Source organism: Mirounga leonina, unplaced genomic scaffold, assembly GCF_011800145.1.
Source record: "Mirounga leonina isolate KUSES-001 unplaced genomic scaffold, KU_Mleo_1.0 Mir_448, whole genome shotgun sequence".
Lineage (NCBI taxonomy): Eukaryota > Metazoa > Chordata > Mammalia > Carnivora > Phocidae > Mirounga > Mirounga leonina.
Genome location: NW_023270758.1, coordinates 2,591,214 through 2,610,880, shown reverse-complemented (window position 1 = coordinate 2,610,880; position 19,667 = coordinate 2,591,214). Strand labels below are relative to the sequence as shown.

At 35.9% G+C, this 19,667-nt stretch overlaps 1 protein-coding gene across 1 annotated transcript in view; it reads left to right on the top strand.

The window, feature by feature from the left end:
- LOC117999113 (ATP-binding cassette sub-family A member 3-like) overlaps positions 1–19,667 on the top strand; it is a 137,887-nt gene that overhangs the window by 64,726 nt on the left and 53,494 nt on the right. The window contains exons 17-21 of the mRNA XM_034988027.1: positions 7,188–7,286; positions 8,177–8,333; positions 9,319–9,619; positions 15,572–15,821; positions 16,899–17,107. Coding sequence (XP_034843918.1) covers positions 7,188–7,286; positions 8,177–8,333; positions 9,319–9,619; positions 15,572–15,821; positions 16,899–17,107 — 1,016 coding nt within the window. The remainder of the gene's footprint in view (positions 1–7,187; positions 7,287–8,176; positions 8,334–9,318; positions 9,620–15,571; positions 15,822–16,898; positions 17,108–19,667) is intronic.

Here is a 19,667-nt window from a genome sequence, read left to right as displayed (position 1 = left end):
ATTTGACAAAATACAACATCCTTTCCTGATTAAAACTCTTCAGAGTATAGGGATAGAGGGAACATTCCTCAAGTTCATAAAATCCATCTGTGAAAAACCCACAGCGAATGTCATCCTCAATGGGGAAAAGCTGAGAGCCTTTCCCTTAAGATCAGGAACATGTCAAGGATGCCCACTCTCGCCACTATTGTTCAACATAGTACTAGAAGTCCTAGCAACAACAATCAGACAACAAAAAGAAATAAAAGGTATTCAAGTTGGCAAAGAAGAAGTCAAACTCTCTCTTTTTGCAGACGACATGATACTTTATATGGAAAACCCAAAAAACTCCACCCCCAAATTACTAGAACTCATACAGCAATTCAGTAATGTGGCAGGATACAAAATCAATGCACAGAAATCAGTTGCTTTCTTATACACTAACAACGCAACTGTAGAAAGAGAAATTAGAGAAACGATCCATTTACAATAGCACCAAAAACCATAAGATACCTTGGAATAAACCTAACCAAAGAGGTAAAGGATCTATACGCTAGGAACTACAGAACACTCATGAAAGAAATTGAAGAAGACACAAAAAGATGGAAAAATATTCCATGCTCATGGATCAGAAGAATAAACATTGTTAAAATGTCTATGCTACCCAGAGCAATCTATACCTTCAATGTCATCCCAATCAAAATTCCAATGACATTTTTCAAAGTGCTGGAACAAACAATCCTAAAATTTGTATGGAATCAGAAAAGACCCCGAATCGCCAAGGAAATGTTGAAAAAGAAAAACAAAGCTGGGGGCATCACGTTGCCTGATTTCAAGCTATATGACAAAGCTATGATCACCAAGACAGGATGGTACTGGCACAAAAACAGACATATAGACCAATGGAACAGAATAGGAACCCAGATATGGACCCTCCACTCTATGGTCAAATAATCTTTGACAAAGCAGGGAAAAACATGCAATGGAAAAAAGATGGTCTCTTCAATAAATGGTGCTGGGAAAATTGGACAGCCACATGCAGAAGAATGAAACTCGACCATTCTCTAACACCATTCACAAAGTCAAACAGAGAAAGACATGTATCATATGATCTCACTGATATGAGGAATTCTTAATTGTAGGAAACAAACTGAGGGTTGCTGGAGTGGGGGGTGGAGTGGGAGGGATGGGGTGACTGGGTGATAGACACTGGGGAGGGTATGTGCTCTGGTAAGCGCTGTGAATTGTGCAAGACTGTTGAATCTCAGATCTGTACCTCTGAAACAAATAATGCAATATATGTTAAGAAAAAAAGAAGAAGAAGAAGGTAGCGGGAGGGGAAGAATGAAGCGGGGGAAATCGGAGGGGTAGACGAACCATGAGAGTCGATGGACTCTGAAAAACAAACAGGGTTCTAGAGGGGAGGGGGGTGGGAGGATGGGTTAGCCTGGTGGTGGGTATTGAGGAGGGCACATTCTGCATGGAGCACTGGGTGTTATGCACAAACAATGAATCATGGAACACTTCATCTAAAACTAATGATGTAATGTATGGGGATTAACATAAGAATAAAAAAAAAGAACTCTTTATAACATAACTGCAATGCTATCATCCTAAAAAAAATAAAAATAATCATTTAATACAAAAAAAAAAAAAAGATAAACTCAAAATGGATGAAAGACCTCAATGTGAGGCAGGAATCCATCAAAATCCTAGAGAACACAGGCAGTAACCTCTTTGACATTGCCCACAGCAACTTCTTTCAAGATACAAATCCAAAAGCTAGTGAAACTAAAGCAAAAATGAACTTTTGGGACTTCATCAAGATAAAAGGCTTCTGCACAGCAAAGGAAATAGTCAACAAAACAAAGAGGCAACCCACAGAATGGGAGAAGATATTTGCAAATGACACTACAGATAAAGGGCTGGTATCCAAGATCTAGAAAGAACTTCTCAAACTCAACACCCAAAAAACATAATCAAGTCAAAAAGTGAGCAGAAGATATGAAAAGACACTTCTCAGAAGAAGACATACAAATGGCTAATAGACACATGAAAAAATGTTCATCATCATTAGCCATCAGGGAAATCAAAACCACATTGAGATACCAACTTACACCAGTTAGAATGGCAAAAATGGACAGGGAAAGAAACAACAAATGTTGGAGAGGTTGTGGAGAATGGCAACCCTCTTACACTGTTGGTGGGAATGCAAGTTGGTACAGCCACTTTGGAAAACAGTATGGAGGTTCCTCAAAATTTTAAAAATAGAGCTACCCTATGACCCAGCAATTGCACTCCTGGGTATTTACCCCAAAGACACAGATGTAGTGAAAAGAAGGGCCATATGCACCCCAATGTTCAGAGCAGCAATGTCTGCAATAACCAAACTGTGCAAAGAGCCGAGATGCCCTTCAACAGATGAATGGATAAAGAAGATGTGGTCCATATATACAATGGAATATTACTCAGCCATCAGAAAGGATGAATACCCAACTTTTACATCAACATGAATGGGACTGGAAGAGATTATGCTAAGTGAAATAAGTCAAGCAGAGAAAGTCAATTATTATATGGTTTCACTTATTTGTGGAACATAAGGAATAGCATGGAGGACATTAGGAGAAGGAAGGGAAAAATGAGGGGGTGAGGAATTGGAGGGAGAGACGAACCGTGAGAGAATATGGACTGTGAGAGACAAACAGGGTTTTAGAGGGGAGGGCGGAGGGGGGATTGGTTAGCCTGGTGATGGGTATTAAGGAGGGCACATACTGCATGGAGCACTGGGTGTTATACAAAAACAATGGATCGTGGATCACCACATCAAAAACTAATGGTGTATTGTATGGTGACTAACATAACATAATAAAAAAATAAAATACAAGAACAAGCAAAAAGGTAGAAATTTTCAGTGTATTTCTCAGAGCTATAAATAAGTTCAAGTCTCCAAGCTGTAATGAAGTGCCTATGAGACACTCACATCACTATGAAGTGATTGCAGAGGAATAAATGTTAGTTCAATTGAAATAAGTTTGCAGCAAATAAGGGAAGAAAATAAAGTGTACTTAATTTCCCTCTTTCCAAGTGACTCTTTTTACAAGATAACTCTTTTTTTTTTTTTTGCGAGAGAGAGAATGAGAGACAGAGAGCATGAGAGGGGAAGGGTCAGAGGGAGAAGCAGACCCCCCGCTGAGCAGGGAGCCCGATGCGGGACTCGATCCAGGAACTCCAGGATCATGACCTGAGCCGAAGGCAGTCGCTTAACCAACTGAGCCACCCAGGCGCCCTACAAGATGAGTCTTAAATTTAGAAAGATTATATAAAATAGTAAGATTAAATCAATAGTAAATCAAGAGAGATTAAATCAAATAGTAATGGTGATACAGTTGGATTAAAACACAAGTCAGTTTATCTACAAAGCCTTATGTTCTCCCATCAACACCCAAGTGTTAGAAAACTGGAGATGTGCCAATCTCATTCTAATTTTAAACTTCAAAAATTGACACCAATGATTCCATGGTTGATTCAAGGCAAAACACATACACACACATCAAAACCTAGAATGATAACTAAGAAACCACGAAATCATGCAAAAACTCATCTTAGTCTTGGACAGAAGTTCCTCCACATGTTTTATATGATTATAAGTCAGTCCTGGATAAATATCAATCTTTTCATAAGGATGAAAGGGAAAAAGAATGGGCTGTAGAAAGGATACTGAATTTTGAAATAAAAGCACCAATTTAAGAAATCATAAGAAATGCCTACTTTGAAAATATTTTCCAAAAATGGGAAACTTCAGAAATTCTCTGCTTTATAGTCTCAATCAAATTAAAGAGGACACTGTGAATCTAGAACAGTTTGGAGGAGGGAAAATGAGATAAAATGATGTGAAATCCTGATTGATTATAAAGATCTGACCAATACTTATGGCAGAAAAGAGAACTACTGAAAGAGAACACTATGTTAAGAACTCTTCCCAGAATTAAGAGGCCAGGTACTTTGTGATCTTCGGATACGGAGTTCACTCAATGTTTCTGCAGGTCATGTCAACACCAGAGAATGGGCCTATGGAAGTATTCTTTTCCCCAAAATCTCACTTAGCTCAAAATTCAAAGAGATGTATTTTTTTGAGTACCAATGTTTTGTAAAAAATCTACAGAATTTTAAAGATTCTCTTGTTTTTCTTCTTACAGATTTTAAAACTTAACTAAAAAAAAATCTGACACCTTGCTTTAGGAAGGTTTTGCTGCAAACCTGTCAGCCCTATCTCACAAAATAAAGTTTAGTGAAACATTTAAAAATATGAATAAATAAAGGAATCTGATGAATTAAAAAAAAAAGAATTCTTCCCAGAACTATGAGGAAACCTGCAAAAAATAAAGAGACCAACCAGTACATTACCACTACACACCCACAAGAATGGCTAAAATTAAAAAGACAGACTATAGCATATGAATATGATAAATGGATCTCATTGCTAATAGAAGTATAAAATGGTAAAACTGCTTTGGAAAATGAGTGGCCATTTTTACTAAGCTAAATATGTGCTTATCCTATGACCCCGCAATTATTCCTAGTATATACCTTAAAGACAAATGTCCATCAGAAGAGATGTAAAAGAGTATTTATATTTGTAGACACTATTCATAATAGCTCCAAACCAAAGCCACCAAAATGTCCATCAACAGGAAAATGGAAGAATATAGCAATAAAAAAGAATAAACTAGTGGTATATATGACATGGATGAATCTCACAGACATTGAAACATTGGATAAAAAAAGTACAAGCTATAGGATTCCATTTATATGAAGTTCAAGAAAAGAAAAAATCTTTATGTAATTCTAAAATTAAAATTACCTCTATAACATGGGTGTCTGGCCGGCTCAGTCACTGGAGCATGTGACTCTTGACCTCGGGGTTGTTAGTTTGAGCCCCACATTAGGTATAGAGATTACTTAAAATCTTTTTAAAAAATAATAAAAATTACCATAAGATGCATAGGTGTGTGTGTGTGTGTGTGTGTGTGTATGCACGTGCGCATGTGCGTGTATGGACACTGGGAAAGAAGTTAGGGACTAAGAAGGGACCTGTTAGAATCTCCCTGTGGGATTCTGGAAATGTTCTCTATCTTATCTGGATGGTTACCCATGTATGTACTGTATGTACTTATGTGAAAATTCATTTAAAAGTAGTATACTTTGTTACGCCTCAGTAAAAAAAATTATTTAAAAATATATGTAATGAAAAAAACTTTGTAATGGATAGAAGTAAGTACATCAAATGTTAACAGTGGTATACTTTAGGTGGTCACGTTTTTTTGTTTTTATATTTTTCTGTATTCTCACCTTAGGTAGACAATATATTGTCTTTATAACATCTATATATTTATTAAATATATATGTATTATATATACAACAAATAACAAAACATGGGAAAAACAGCTATACTCAAGGTGGTCAAATTTTTTTCCTTTTAATATTTTTTTGTTCAAGTATAATATATAGAATATATATAATGTATACAATATTTATATTTGTTAAATATATATATTTTATATTATATATAAAAACATATAATAGAAAAATATGTTTTTCACATAATGATTGGCTCATACAATTTTTTAATTTATTTATCTATTACTATCTTTTTTCTTTACTGAATATCACTAAGGAGCCTAGGGTGTGCTAATCAACATGTGATTGCATCATGACCAAATCAAGAAACTTACTTAGTTCTGGAGTGTATGAATTAGAAAGTGAAAGTCTCCCATAATCACTCCCTATGGGAATAATCACCAGGAAAATTTCTGTGTATATTTCTCAGGATCACTAAATGCATATACTGACATGAGTATAATATGTTGTACATCACATACATACATTGACATGGATGCAATAATAATAATTAGTTTTATGATTTAACAGAAATGAAATCCTATCATAATAATGTTCTGAATCTTGTTTTGTTTCCTTACCTGCATTTTTGGTCAACTGTTTATGGTAGGACTTTTAGGACTTCCCATTTTTAAGATAACCAAGGAGAAATCTACACTTTACTTAGATCTTATTCTTTCATAATATCATACCAGAATGTATTCATTAAGCTGTTAAGGAACATTTATCTCCACTTAGTGCTCTATTTGTGCATTTTAAAGCCTCATACAGTTTAATTTTGTTATATATGGTATAAAGCCAAAGGAAACAAAAATAAATAATATGCCAAAATATTAGTATATTAACAGTGGATATCTATGGGGCATGATATTGTGATATTTATATTTTTGTACATTCATTTCTAAATTTTACATGATGCACACATTAATTTCTTAACTAAAATCAAAGAAAAAGAAGAAAATGTGAATCCTGGTTGAAAAGCCAAGCATTGGGAATGAAGAAGCACCAGAGGAAATGGACTTAAAACATGTGAAGGGCTGTCATGTGGGTAGATTATACCTGTTCTATATAATTAATGGTGTAAATTTAGAACCAATGTGCAAAACTAAAAAGAATTAAATGGAAAATAATTTAAGTTTGAATATGGAGGAAATTTTGATAGATCTTCCAAAAGAGGGAATTTTGAGTTCCTCCAACACAGAGTGTGCATATAATGCTCCTCATTGAAAATATGGTTTTGGAAAAGATCATCTTATAAATGTGAAGTACTGTAAAATCTTTCCAGGAAAAATATTCTTTAAAAGTCTTGATGTCTCTACATTGCATCTGGCTCAATTTCCATGGCTTTTCTTGACTATTGAATCATTTGGTTCTGTCCATGTCTCCTATTTCTATTGCACCTACTCCATTGTCTATGTGAGTGGCTTTTTTCTCCTGTTAATTTGAATAATTTTTTTAAAAACTTACTGAATAATAAGAACCATAGCATTTATATGTGTGTGATAAGTTAATTCATGTGAACTAGCTAGAGTTATTAGCATATATAGAGTCTCATGGTAGTTTATTAGAAGACCAAAATTATGTGTTTTCAAGAATTAAGTAGAGTGGAAAACAATGTGCTAGAGCAGTTTACTAGTTTCTGTTATGAGTACTGAAGTGAAGAATGAGCTACATTTTCCCCACTGCTGAAGGGAAATCAGTTCAGAATAAAAATATATAAATATGAAAATCTTCTGATTTGGTACTAACTTTTATTCCTCCCTTCCCCCTTTTCCTTCCCCTTCTTATTTTTTTTCTAATCCATATTCTAGCTTTGAAGCTCTATTTACTGATCTGGAAAAGAGACGATACGAGTTAGGGATTGCTAGCTTTGGTGCCTCTGTTACTACCATGGAAGAAGTCTTTTTTAGGTGAGCAAGGATGCATAAGGAAAATAAAAACAAAAACCATTGGGGAGGAGGAACCACATCTTGATCCCTTTTGTAAACTCACCAAACTCAGAGTCACACATTAGAAATTTAAGAGGTGTGGAGAGGAGAGAACCAACATGATTTTTTTTTTTACAGTAATAACCCCCAAAAAATACCACTATCATTTTTTTATTATGTTATGTTAATCACCATACATTACATCATTAGTTTTTGATGTAGTGTTCCATGTTGTTTGCGTATAACACCCAGTGCTCCATGCAGAACGTGCCCTCTTTAATACCCATCACCAGGCTAACCCATCCCCCCACCCCCTCCCCTCACACCACTATCATTTTAAAAAAGAGCAGATATTTTGATTCACCCAAAGTATGAATTAGATGTTAATTTTTAACTTGAATGAGTTCAATTTAATGAAACACTCAATACCTTGCCCTAATTTTCCTAGCCTTACTATGGTCTGCCAGCAGTCCTGTGACTGGGGTTTGGGAACCACTCTTCTACCAGTGTTTACCCTGTTGCCTCCCTATAATGCCCCTGCCAAGTCAGTAAGCAAACCCAGGAGCCTTTTTTTTTTTTTTAAGATTTTATTTATTTATTTGACAGAGAGAAACACAGCAAGAGAGGGAACACAAGCAGGGGGAGAGGGAGAAGCTGGCTTCCTGCAGAGCAGGGAGCCCGATGCGGGACTTGATCCCAGGACCCTGGGATCATGACCTGAGCCGAAGGCAGACGCTTAATGACTAAGCCACCAGGCGCCCCACCCAGGAGCCTTCTGAGTTGAATGTTTCTCCTGTTCCATTCTCCAAACAAGATATTATGGGGTAGAGTTGAAATTCAATGCTTTGTTATTATTTTTTTTTTTTATGTAGAGTCAGTAATCTGGAAGATTCACAAACAGATATCCAAGCTAAACAAACTCCACCTCCCACTGTGATGAATGAAGTCTCAGTTAAGAACCAGAATAGGAATATGTCAAGCAATTGTTCTACCATGAACGAAAGCCCTGCTATTATGTTTAATACTGGGGTAAGCACCTTTGCTAAGAAACCTGATGTATATTTATTTGATTAGGGCACAAGAGGTACATTTTTGTTTACTATTTGAACAATAGTGTGGAGTTCTTAACCACCACACCCTACCAGACCGGGAGCAGTCTGTACCACAACCTAATTTATTTCCTAATGCAGAAGCAAAAAGGTCTAGGTAAAAATCACAGCTCTCACTCACACCATTGCTATTCCTCAGTTCTTTTTTATGTCTTAGATTTCTTTTTTTTTTTTTTTTCAAATTGCTAACCCAGAAATTTGGTAGTTCACTGAAGCTGGAGTACACTGGAAACAGCATAATTTTCAGTAATCAAACATGCCCAATATTGTAAGTTTTTGCAATGGGAATTGATAATGCATAAGGGATGTTTCCCTAACTGGTGCAGTCCTCAGTATGGGAAGTCCTTGTGAGTTGCCCAGCATTTCTCTCCTTCTCCTTCTAATTCTCTCTTCCTCCTATAAAGAAGCCTGGTTTTCTTGACTGTTAAGAGTCTGGGGAAAATCATCCTGTTGAGATTTCAAGTGTGTTATATGAAAATTCAGACCTTAAACACTGTATTTAATACTTTACAATAGAGATCAGCAAACTTACATAAGGGAATAATAGATATGTAAGGTGGGGTTGGCCACATGGTCTCTCTTGCAATTGTTCCATCCTGTCCTTGTAGCACAAACACAACCATAGACAACACAGAAATGAATGGATATAGCTGTGTTCCAGGAAAACTTGATTTACAAAAACAGATCATAATTTGTTGACTCCTGCCTTATAAAGAAAAGACTGATCATACTCTTATGTAGTATCATAGTGTGCTTAGATTCTATTCTCAGTATTTATTTAGATAAATTTTATGTGTCTTCTACCCTAAAATTCCAGAGTGTTCATTCATCTTAATGAATTTCATCAGGAATGATCTGTTTGGGTCCATGAATATTGTAATACTGTTTCTTTTTTCCTTCTTTAGTATTCCCTCTATCACCAGCAGTTCTGTGCCTTGTTCATAAAGAGGGCGATGTTCAGTTGGCGGAATTGGAAACTGATTTTGCTACAGATACTGGCACTTCTAGGTTCCTTTACTTTTCTCTCAGAGGCTAATAAGTTTTTACATACTAAAGATGAAAAGGCCAGACAAATGGATTTGGATCAATATGGTCGAACAATTGTGCCTTTATCTATTTCTGGGAATTCTAATTTGACCATGATTTTCCTAAAACATCTTAGGAGCATGCTAGAGTCTCACAAACACACACTTAAGGAAGTGCAAGGTAAGGCTCTAGGTAAAAAAGACTGCTCTTAGATGAAGATCTGGTTGTGTGATTTGCAAAGAAGGTCAACTATATATTTGGCTACAGTATAACTAAAGACTTAATGTGCTAGCTCCTCTGAATACATTTATTTTTAAGACAGTAATAATAAAAATTTACATTTACTGAGCACTTGTTTTTGGCAAGAACCCAGCTAAGTATTGTACCTGTGTATCATTTAAAATGAGCAATCACCCCGATTTAGTAGATATTTTTATTACTGATACCAGTTTAAATGAGGAGCACTGACATTTAAGGAAGTCCAGTAATTTGCACCAAATCAGACATGTAGTAAAAACAGAGACTTGAATTTAACCTGTCCTATCTGATGTCTGCAAACCACTCACTACATGACATTACTTCTCTGATCGTAAAGTTTATTCTCTTTCAAGTCATCAGTTCCTCCCAGATACTATATTTTTTTTAACTGCCACCTGGTGAACAGTGTTCTGAGTTAGCAAACAGCCTGCAGTATTGGCAAACCTGTGTGGTTCTTTTTTTCTCTCACTGAGGTTCTGTTGTGAAAATACATTTCAGAAATGATTGTTCCTTATAATACTGATTCTACAACCTACAAGTAATAGATTGGCTGACTACAAATAATTGTCCCTATTATTCCTCCGCTGTAAGTAGTAAGTAAGCATTTGTTAACCAAGGTCACACATGAGGACAGAGGATGAAGGATAAAATAATTATTTTTTTAAAAATTACAGTATACTGCTTATGTTAAAAAAGTAAAATGATTAACTGAATATACTTGTTATATTGATAGAGATTAAATACAATAGAATAATACAGTAGCCCCACTGATATCCATTTTTAATTGTTATTGTTTTATTCATTAGCTAGAAATTATCTAGGCATAGAGAGAGAATATTTAGGCTTAACCAGTCCCACTTTAAGAAACTTATATGTACTTTTCTAAGTTGTGCTCTCGTTATCTTAGCCACAGAACCTTGTATAAGTGAATTCTACTAATTCTATATGGTTTCAATTCCAACCTGCATACCTTTTCTAACTGAATTTTTTAGGATAAAGATAGAGCAAGAAATGCTTTATAACTTGCTCTCTCTTTTCCCCAAACTACAAGAAAATGTTTTGGGGGGCACCTGTGTGGCACAGTGGGTTGAGCATCCACACTTGGTTTTGGCTCAGATTGTGATCTCATGGTTATGTGGGGCTCCATACTCAGCGTGGAGTCTGCTTGAGCTTCTCTTTCCCTCTCCTTCTGCCCCGCTCACTCATGCACACACACACACACTCTCTCTCTCTCAAATAAATCTTTTAAAAAGAATGTTTATTAATGAGGAAATAGATTTCTAGATAATTTCTCATCTGTAGCTTTCTTCTCAAATAGTACATGCATTAACACTGGGGAAATCACTGCTAACTTTTTAAGCAGAGCCATAAAATAAGTGGGTATGTGCTTTAGAAAGGATATGAGCTTATAATAACTGAAAAATGCCACCTGCTCTCCCAAACAAAAGTTTACATTTCCTTTTCATCCACAATTTAGATGAATGCCTCTTTTTTGGAATTTATTTCACTGAATTACAGTAGAACATTTTTCGTGCATCTCTCAAACTAATTATAGAGAGGCCACAACTTCTTTTATATCTCTAGAACCTAACCCAATTCCTGGCACACAATGAGTGTATAATTGAAATAGTCTTATCAAATTGAATTAAATGTGAGGGAATGATTCAAAAGGGGACAGATCCAATGTCAATGAAGTCAGCTGGGATGTAATTGTGATAATCGAGGCAAGAGAGATTAAGGCTGTGAAAGAAGGAAAGAAAGATAGATTTGAAAGATATATGAAGAGGACTAAAGTAGATTTTGTTTTCTCTTTAGAAGTGGAGGAGAGAAGAACCATTAACACTGAATTTGATACTTTAGCTTTTTATTTTGAGATAATTGTCAATTTACTGTTGTGAAAAATAATACTGAGAGATCTTGTGTACCAATGGTAACATCTTGTAAAACTATATTACAATATCCCCACCAGGGTTTTGACATTAATACAAAACATTTGGTTAGCCACAAGGATCACTACTGTTGCTCTCTTCATTCCCTCTCTACTCTGGCAATCACTAATCTGTTCTCCATTTGTATAGTTTAATCATTTTAGAATGACAAAAAAATGGAATCATAATATGTACACTTCTGGGATTGGCATTTCACTCAACATAATTCTCTGGTGTTCTATCATTCATTCCATCATATGCTATGAGCCGTTCCATCATGGGGTTGTACCACAGTTTATTTAACCATTCACCATTGAAGGACACCTCATTTCCCCCCTCTCCCAGGTTTTGTCTTTTACAAATAAAGCTGTTATGAAATTTCATGTACAGGTTTTTATGTGAATCTGTATCTTCAGTTCTATGGGATAAATGCCTGGGATTGTAATTTTAATTGTTGACTTGTATGATAGTTGTGTGTTTGATTTTTGAAGGAACTATAAAACTTTTTCAGAGTGACTGTACTCTTTTACATTCCCACCAACAACGAATGAGTGATCCAGTTCCTCTGAATCTTCCCCAGCATTTGTGTTGTCACTATTTTTATGTTTATTTTTCATTCTGATAGGTATGTAGTGATATTTCATTGTTGTTTTCATTTGCCTTTGACATCCTTTCATGTGCTTATTGACATCTGTATATTATCTTCACTGAAATGTGTATTCATGTGTTTTGGTCATTTTCTAAGTGGATGGTTTTTTTTTTTTTTTACTGTTGAGTTTTGAGAGTTCTTTATATAGTTTCTCTCATACTGTTTATTATCTTTTCATTATCTTAATGGGTTTTGCAGGATAAAAGTTTTTTATTTGGATAAAGTCCAATATATCCATTTTTTGATGGATTGTGTATTTTGTGTCAAGTCTAAAACTCATTACCTAACCCTAGATCCTGAACATTTTATTTTAAATGTTTATAGTTTTCTAAAAGTTTTAGCTTTATACTTAACATCTAAACTCATGATCCATATGGCATTAATCTTAATAATAAATGTGAGTTGTGGGTCAAGGTTAAATTTTGTGCTTGTGGATGTCCACTTGCTCCAGCAGCATTTGTTAAATTATGATATCCATTAAAATTTTTTTGCTCCTTTATCAAAAATCAGTTGGGTGTATGTGAGTCAGTTTTGGGATCCCTTTTCATACTCCTTTAATCTGTGTATCTGTTCCATCACCAATATCATGCTTGAAATCTGGTAGACCAATTCCTCCCACTCTTTTCTTGTTTTCTAAAGTTGCTTAGTTCCTTTGTTTTCCATTTAAATTTTAGAATAAGCTTGTCTATAAATACAAAAACTTTTTGTTGGAATTTTGATAAAATCTTATTAAATCTGTATATCAATCTGGGGAGAAGTGACATCTTTACTGTGTTATATATTCTGATCCATGAACACAACTGATTTATTTAGAATTCCATTTATTAGGAACTTTTTTGTTTCTTTCATCAGTGTTGTGTACTTTTCATCACACACGTCCTGTACATGTTTTGTTAAATTTACACCTAAGTATTTCTTTTTTGAATAAATGTAAATGGTATTGTATTCTTAATTTTGGTGTCCATATGATTATTCTAGTGCATAGAAAATAATTGATTTTTGTATGTTTATTTTGTAACTTGCAACCTTGATGAACTCATGTATTAGTTTAAAAAAAATTTTTGTGAATTCCTTTGGATTTTCTACATAGACAGTCATGTCACCTGCAAATAAAAGCAGTTTCATTTCTTCTTTTATTATCTGTATGCCTATTATTCCCTGTTTATGCTTTATTGCACTGGGTAGAGCCTCTAGCACAGTGCTAAATCAGGGTGGTGAGAATGGGCATTCTTGTTCCCAGTTTTAGGAGGAAAGTATGCAGTCTTTCATCAAAAATATAATCTTAGCTGTAGAGATTTTTTAGATGTTCTATATAAAAGTGAGGAAGTTTAGCTCTATAACCTTTTTTTCAGAGTTTTCTCATGAATGATTACTGAGTTTTGCCAAAATTTTTTCTGCATAAATTGATATGATTATTAATGGTTTTTCTACCTCAGCCTAAAATATGGTGAATAACATTGGTTGAGTTTTAAATATTGAACCAGCCTTGAATCCCTGGAATAGACCCTACTTGACCATAGTTGTAATTCTTTTTATATATTGATGAATTTTATTTGCTAATATTTTGTTAAGGGGTGTTACATTATATTTGTGAAAGATATTGGTCTGTAATTTTCCTTTTTCTTGGTACTGTCTTTTATGATTTTTCTATCAAAGTAATACTAACTTGATAAAATGAATTCAGAAATGTTCCCTCCTCCTGTATTTTCTGAAAGATATTGTGTATAGTTAGCGTTGACTCTTCCTTAAATATTTTGTAGAATTTTCCAGTGAAAACATCTAGACCCAATCGCTTCTTGGCCTTTTGGCTAAGATCAAGTGAAAACATCTAGACCTAGAGATTTCTTTTGGGAGAAATTTTTCATTTATGAGTTAAATTTCCTTAAGAATTATAATTATTCAAATTACCTATATCATATTGGGAGAACTGTTGTAGTTTGTGTGTTTTGAGGAAGTGTTCTATTTCATCTAAAATGTCAAATTATATGTGTAGAGTTGTTCACAGTATTCCTTTATTACCCTTTTGATGTCTACAGGATCTGTAGTGATTTCCCCTATGTCATTTCTAATATTGGTAATTTATGTTTTATTTTTGTTTCCCGTTCTCTTTCTCACTGTGCTTTTAGCTGAGTATTTTCTAATCAACCTGTCTTCCAGTTTCCTGTCTACTCTTCATTTGTGTCCAACCTGCTATTTATTAATCGTAGTTGATTTTTTTTTTACTCTAAAATCAATATTTGATATTTCCTATGGACTTCAGTTCTCTCATAAATATTCTGTCTCTAATAGCTAGTTTATATGTGGATGTATTTCTATTTTCTGTGCTTTTTTTTGGTTCTGTGTTTTGGTATGCCTAGTAATTTTTTAATTGAATGCCAGGTATTGTGTATGAAAATTACATAGACTCTACTTGAGATTATCTTCTCCAGAGGAGGTTTAATTTAATTCCTGAAAGGCAGTGAGATTAAGGGAGGATCTAAATCCAATCAGGGATTTAAGTGATTTGAGACTGTGTTGAAATTTTTATAAGAACTGATCTATACCTTACAGTTACTCTTAGGGTATAGACCTTCAGGAGCCCCACTGAAAGCTTGAGGATTTACCAATGCATTCCATAACTTATAAATCTAAAATGCCTTAAAGGGAAAAGGGGTATGGAATGTTTGGCTCAATTCAGTGCATTTCCATCCTTCTAGGGGCTTATCCCACAAATGTTGATTGCTTTTTTAGATATCTAATACCTTCAAAGAGGTGATTTCTTATTTATTTAATCCAGTTTTTTTTTTATTTTCACAGAAGGAGGTTTTTTTCTGCTTTAAGCAATAAAATCTATAAGTGGAAATACTTATGGATCTCTTTAAGATAGATTAGGGGCAGCTGGGTGGCTCAGTCGGTTAAGCATCTGCCTTTGGTTCAGGTCATGATCCCAGGGTCCTGGACAAGGAGACTGCTTCTCCCTTTCCTCCACATTCATTCTCTCTCTTGCTATCTCTTTCTCTCTCTCTCAAATAAATAAATAAAATCTTTAAAAACAAAAGAAAGATAAGAAAATCTATACTATGTTGCCTGTGTTTTCTCAGTGAAGTAGGAATCTATGTCATAGACTATGAAGTGAGAGAGCTTGGAATTGAATGATAGAATAGAGTGCTTAAAGAGAATGACAAATGTTTGAAATAATCTTTATAAGAAACTTGAAAGGGATGACAACCAAGTAAAATTATTTGTTCCTTTTCCCAACATATGTTGTAGATGATTTCTTTTGTGGATAAACTGACCAAAGCTATTTCCTCATCCTAGGTGACCTACTGAAATACTTAATGGAAAATGAAGATTGTGTTCACTTATGCATTGTTGCCTTTTCTATTGAGGTGAAGACAAATAAAATAATTCTTACTGGTCTTTTCAACAATCAAGCCTATCATTCACCATCTCTGACCCTGGCAATATTAGACAACATTCTTCTCATGACAATTGCTGGCTCTAATGCTTCCATAACAGTCTTCAATAAACCTCAGCCACACTCTAAGTATAAAAAACAAAGTGGAACGTATGTTATTCTTTTAATTAAAATTTGATTTTTTTTTATTTTTTAATTAACATATAATGTATTATTTGTTTCAGGGGTACAGGTCTTTGATTCAGTCTTACACAATTCACAGTGCTCCATAGTACATACCCTCCCCAATGTCCATCACCCAGCCACCCCATCCCTCCCACCCCCCTCCACTCCAGCAAACCTCAGTTTGTTTCCTGAATTTAAGAGTCTCTTATGGTTTTTCTCCCTCTCTGGTTTCATCTTGTTTCATTTTTCCCTCCCTTCCCCTATGATCCTCTGTCTTGTTTCTCAAATTCCTCATATCAGTGAGATCATATGATACTTGTCTTTCTCTGATTGACTTATTTTGCTTAGCGTAATACCCTCTAGTTCCATCCACATCGTTGCAAATGACAACATTTCTTTTTTTGATGGCTCCATAATATTCCATTGTATATATATACCACATCTTCTTTATCCATTCATCTGTTGATGGACATCTAGGCTCTTTCCATAGTTTGGCTATTGTGGACCTTGCTGCTATAAACATTGGGGTGCACGTGCCCCTTTGGATCACTACATTTGTATCTTTGGGATAAACACCAAGTAGTGCAATTGCTGGATCATAAGGTAGCTCTATTTTCAACTTTTTGAGGAACCTCCATCCTGTTTTCCAGAGTGGCTGCATCAGCTTGCATTCCCACCAACAGTGTAGGAGGGTTCCCATTCTCTGCATCCTCGCCAACATCTGTAGTTTCCTGACTTCTTATAAATTTGATATTTTTTAAGGATTTATTTATCTATTTGAGAGAGAGAGAGCAAGAACAGAAGCAAGGGGGAGGGTCAGGGGAGAGGGAGAAGCAGACTCCCTGCCTCAGAGCTAGATCCCAGGGCCCGGGGATCATGACCTGAGCCAAAGGCAGATGCTTAACCAACTGAACCACCTAGGTGCCCCTAAAATTTTATATTTTAAATGCATCTCTCCTATATGATTACATTTACGTGGTTAAAAATAGCTATTGATAGAAATTTATGTTTTCTGCTGTATTGATTTTCCTGATATATCTACTTTTGTTCCTTCTTCTGTAGATTATCGGATGGATTCCAGGTGGCCTTATATATACATTTTGGCATGGCTCTTTTAATCAGTGGCTTTTGTCTCCTGACAGTGACTGAACGAGTCACTAAAGCAAAGCACATCCAGTTTCTGAGTGGGGTTTATGTCCCTGTGTACTGGCTTTCTGCTCTACTGTGGGATTTCATCATCTTCTTCATTACCTGCTGCTTACTACTCGTAAGTGTTAGATAGTTTGTTGAGGGCTCGTTTTCCTTCTGTACCCCCTAGAAAATTCCTATTTTCTTATTATGTAACTCGAAATATAACTGTATTTGGAAATAGGGCCTTGAAAGAGGTGGTTACGTTAAAATGAAGTAGTTAGGGTAGGCCCTAATCCATTCTGACTGGTCTGCTTTTTAAGAAGAGGATATTTGAACATACAAAAAGATACAAGGAGTGTGCATACACATGGTAAAGACCATGTGAGGACACAGCCAAAAGGTGGACATTTGCAAGCCAAGGAGAGAGACCTCAGAAAAACCAACCCTAAGAGAAGATAGTGGCAGGGTAGGAGGATGCTAGGCTCATCTCCTCCCAAGAACACAACTAGATAACTATCAAATAATTCTAAATACTCCAGAAATCAACCTGAAGACTGACAGAAAAAACTCCACAACTAAAGGGAGAGAAGGAGCCACATCATGGAAGGTAGAAAGTGTGGAGACTGGTTTAGGGGAGAAACAGACCACTAATGCAGTGGAGGGGGGAGAGTTGTGGTCACAGAGAAGGGTGAGAGAGTAGAGGATAAGGGAATGCACAAGGGGAGCATTTCCCCAAAGCCACTGCTGGGAAAATGAGAAGGTATGATTTTTTGAGTTCCTACAACCATTAGGGCTTAAAGCCTGGAGTTTTAAAGGTCAGCAGGTTTGGCTAGGATAGAGCTGTGGAGGTACTATGCTGCTCCTGGAAAGAAGACAGGCGAACAATCCAGAGGCAGACAGCATGGAAACAGTGATCTGAAAAACACCTGGGACACACAGGGAGCAGATTATTTGTTATCCTCAGAGTGCTTCCCTGAAAGGCAGCATTCACAGAGACACCTCTCTAGGAGACAAACGAGCTGGCTGGTATTATTTCACCCCCCTGCCCCTCATCAAAAATACACAACCACCTTCAGGAAGCAGTGCAACACCTACACAGGCTGCCTAACTTGCTTACAATAAGTCCCACAGCCCCGTGCTGTGGTGGGACTGCCCTTCTCAGTCAAGCATGTCTCAGTCCCAGTGCAGTGGGCCCTTTGCCCAGAAGACTAGCAGAAACCCCTGACCACACTACATCTCCCAACCAAAGAGTTCTGCTGGGCTTCAGTTCTAGTGGAAGTAATATCAAGTCTCATTTAATAAGCAGACTAAAGCACATCTAGTTAAAACTATCCACATTCTGGCCAAGGACCAAATACTACCCACTGCAGACAAGGAGAGCTTCTGCAGACAACTGGCCTGAAGGATAGAGCAGGCAAAACACAATAGCAGAACACACACAGCACACACCAGAGACGCTGAAGTACCAGGCTCTGGACACTACATGACTTCTTCTTCATAAAGGCATTTACTCTCAGGAGCAGGAAACATAACTGGCTTTTCTAACACAAAGAAAAAGGCAATGACTTAGACAAAAGGCCAAGATGGAGGAATTCATCCCAAATGAAAGAACAAGATAAGAGATCACAGCCAAATATCTAAGTGAAACAGATGTAAGTAACATGCCTGATGGAGAATTTAAAGCAACAATCAACTTGGTTAGATTTTAGTTCTTTTATTTCTTCAGAAAGGGATTCTTTAGTGTCTTCTATGCTTTTTTCAAACCCAGATAGTATCTTTATAAATCATTGTTCAGAACTCTAGTTCCAACATCTTACTAATGTCCATATTGATTAGGTCCCTGACAGTCAGTATTGCCTCTCCTTCTCTCTTTTGAGGTGAGTTTTTCCATCTTGTCATTCTGTCCAGAGAATAATAGATGAATGAGAGAGCAAGATACTAAAATGGCAACAACAATCCCAGAGAGATATACACTAAACAAATCAGAAGAGATCCGAAACTGGAGGTGGGGTGGGGGTGGGGGTGAGGTGAGAGAGAGAGAATATAATCAGAAGGGTGAGCGAATAGAGCAATACACTATCTCCTGAGTGTATTTTGGTCAGTTTGTTAGAGGAAACTACATCTCAAAATTGTAAAGAAAGAAAAACTTGTATATGTACAAAAATAAAATGAAATGCAATGAAAGGATAGAATGTAACTGTGAAGATGAAAATTTAAAAAGACTTTAACAAAACAAAACAAAAAAAGAGAATATGATCAGGCGGGTGAACAGAACAGAGCCATACACTAGATTTTGGGTGTATTTTGGTCTGGTAGAAGAAATTGTATCCCAAAATTTTAAAGAAAGAAGAACTTAGGTATATACAAAAATAAGATTAAATATAATGAAGGGATAGAATGTGACTATAAAAATGAAAATTAAAAAAAGATTTTAAAAAAGGAGTTATAAAATAAGTTGATTGAAAAAGAAAACTAAAATTAAAAAAATTAAAGTTGAAAGACTAAAGAATCATGGGAAAAAAGACATGAGTTCTATGTGTGTATTCCCCTAGTGCTGGAGTTTTGCAGTTCTCATTGATGGGTGAACTTGGTCTTGGCTGGATGTGCTTGTTGGTCTTCTGCGGGGAGGGGCCTGTTGCATTGATTCTCAAATGTTTTTGCACCAGGCGGAATTGCACCACCCTTGCCAGGGGGCCAGGC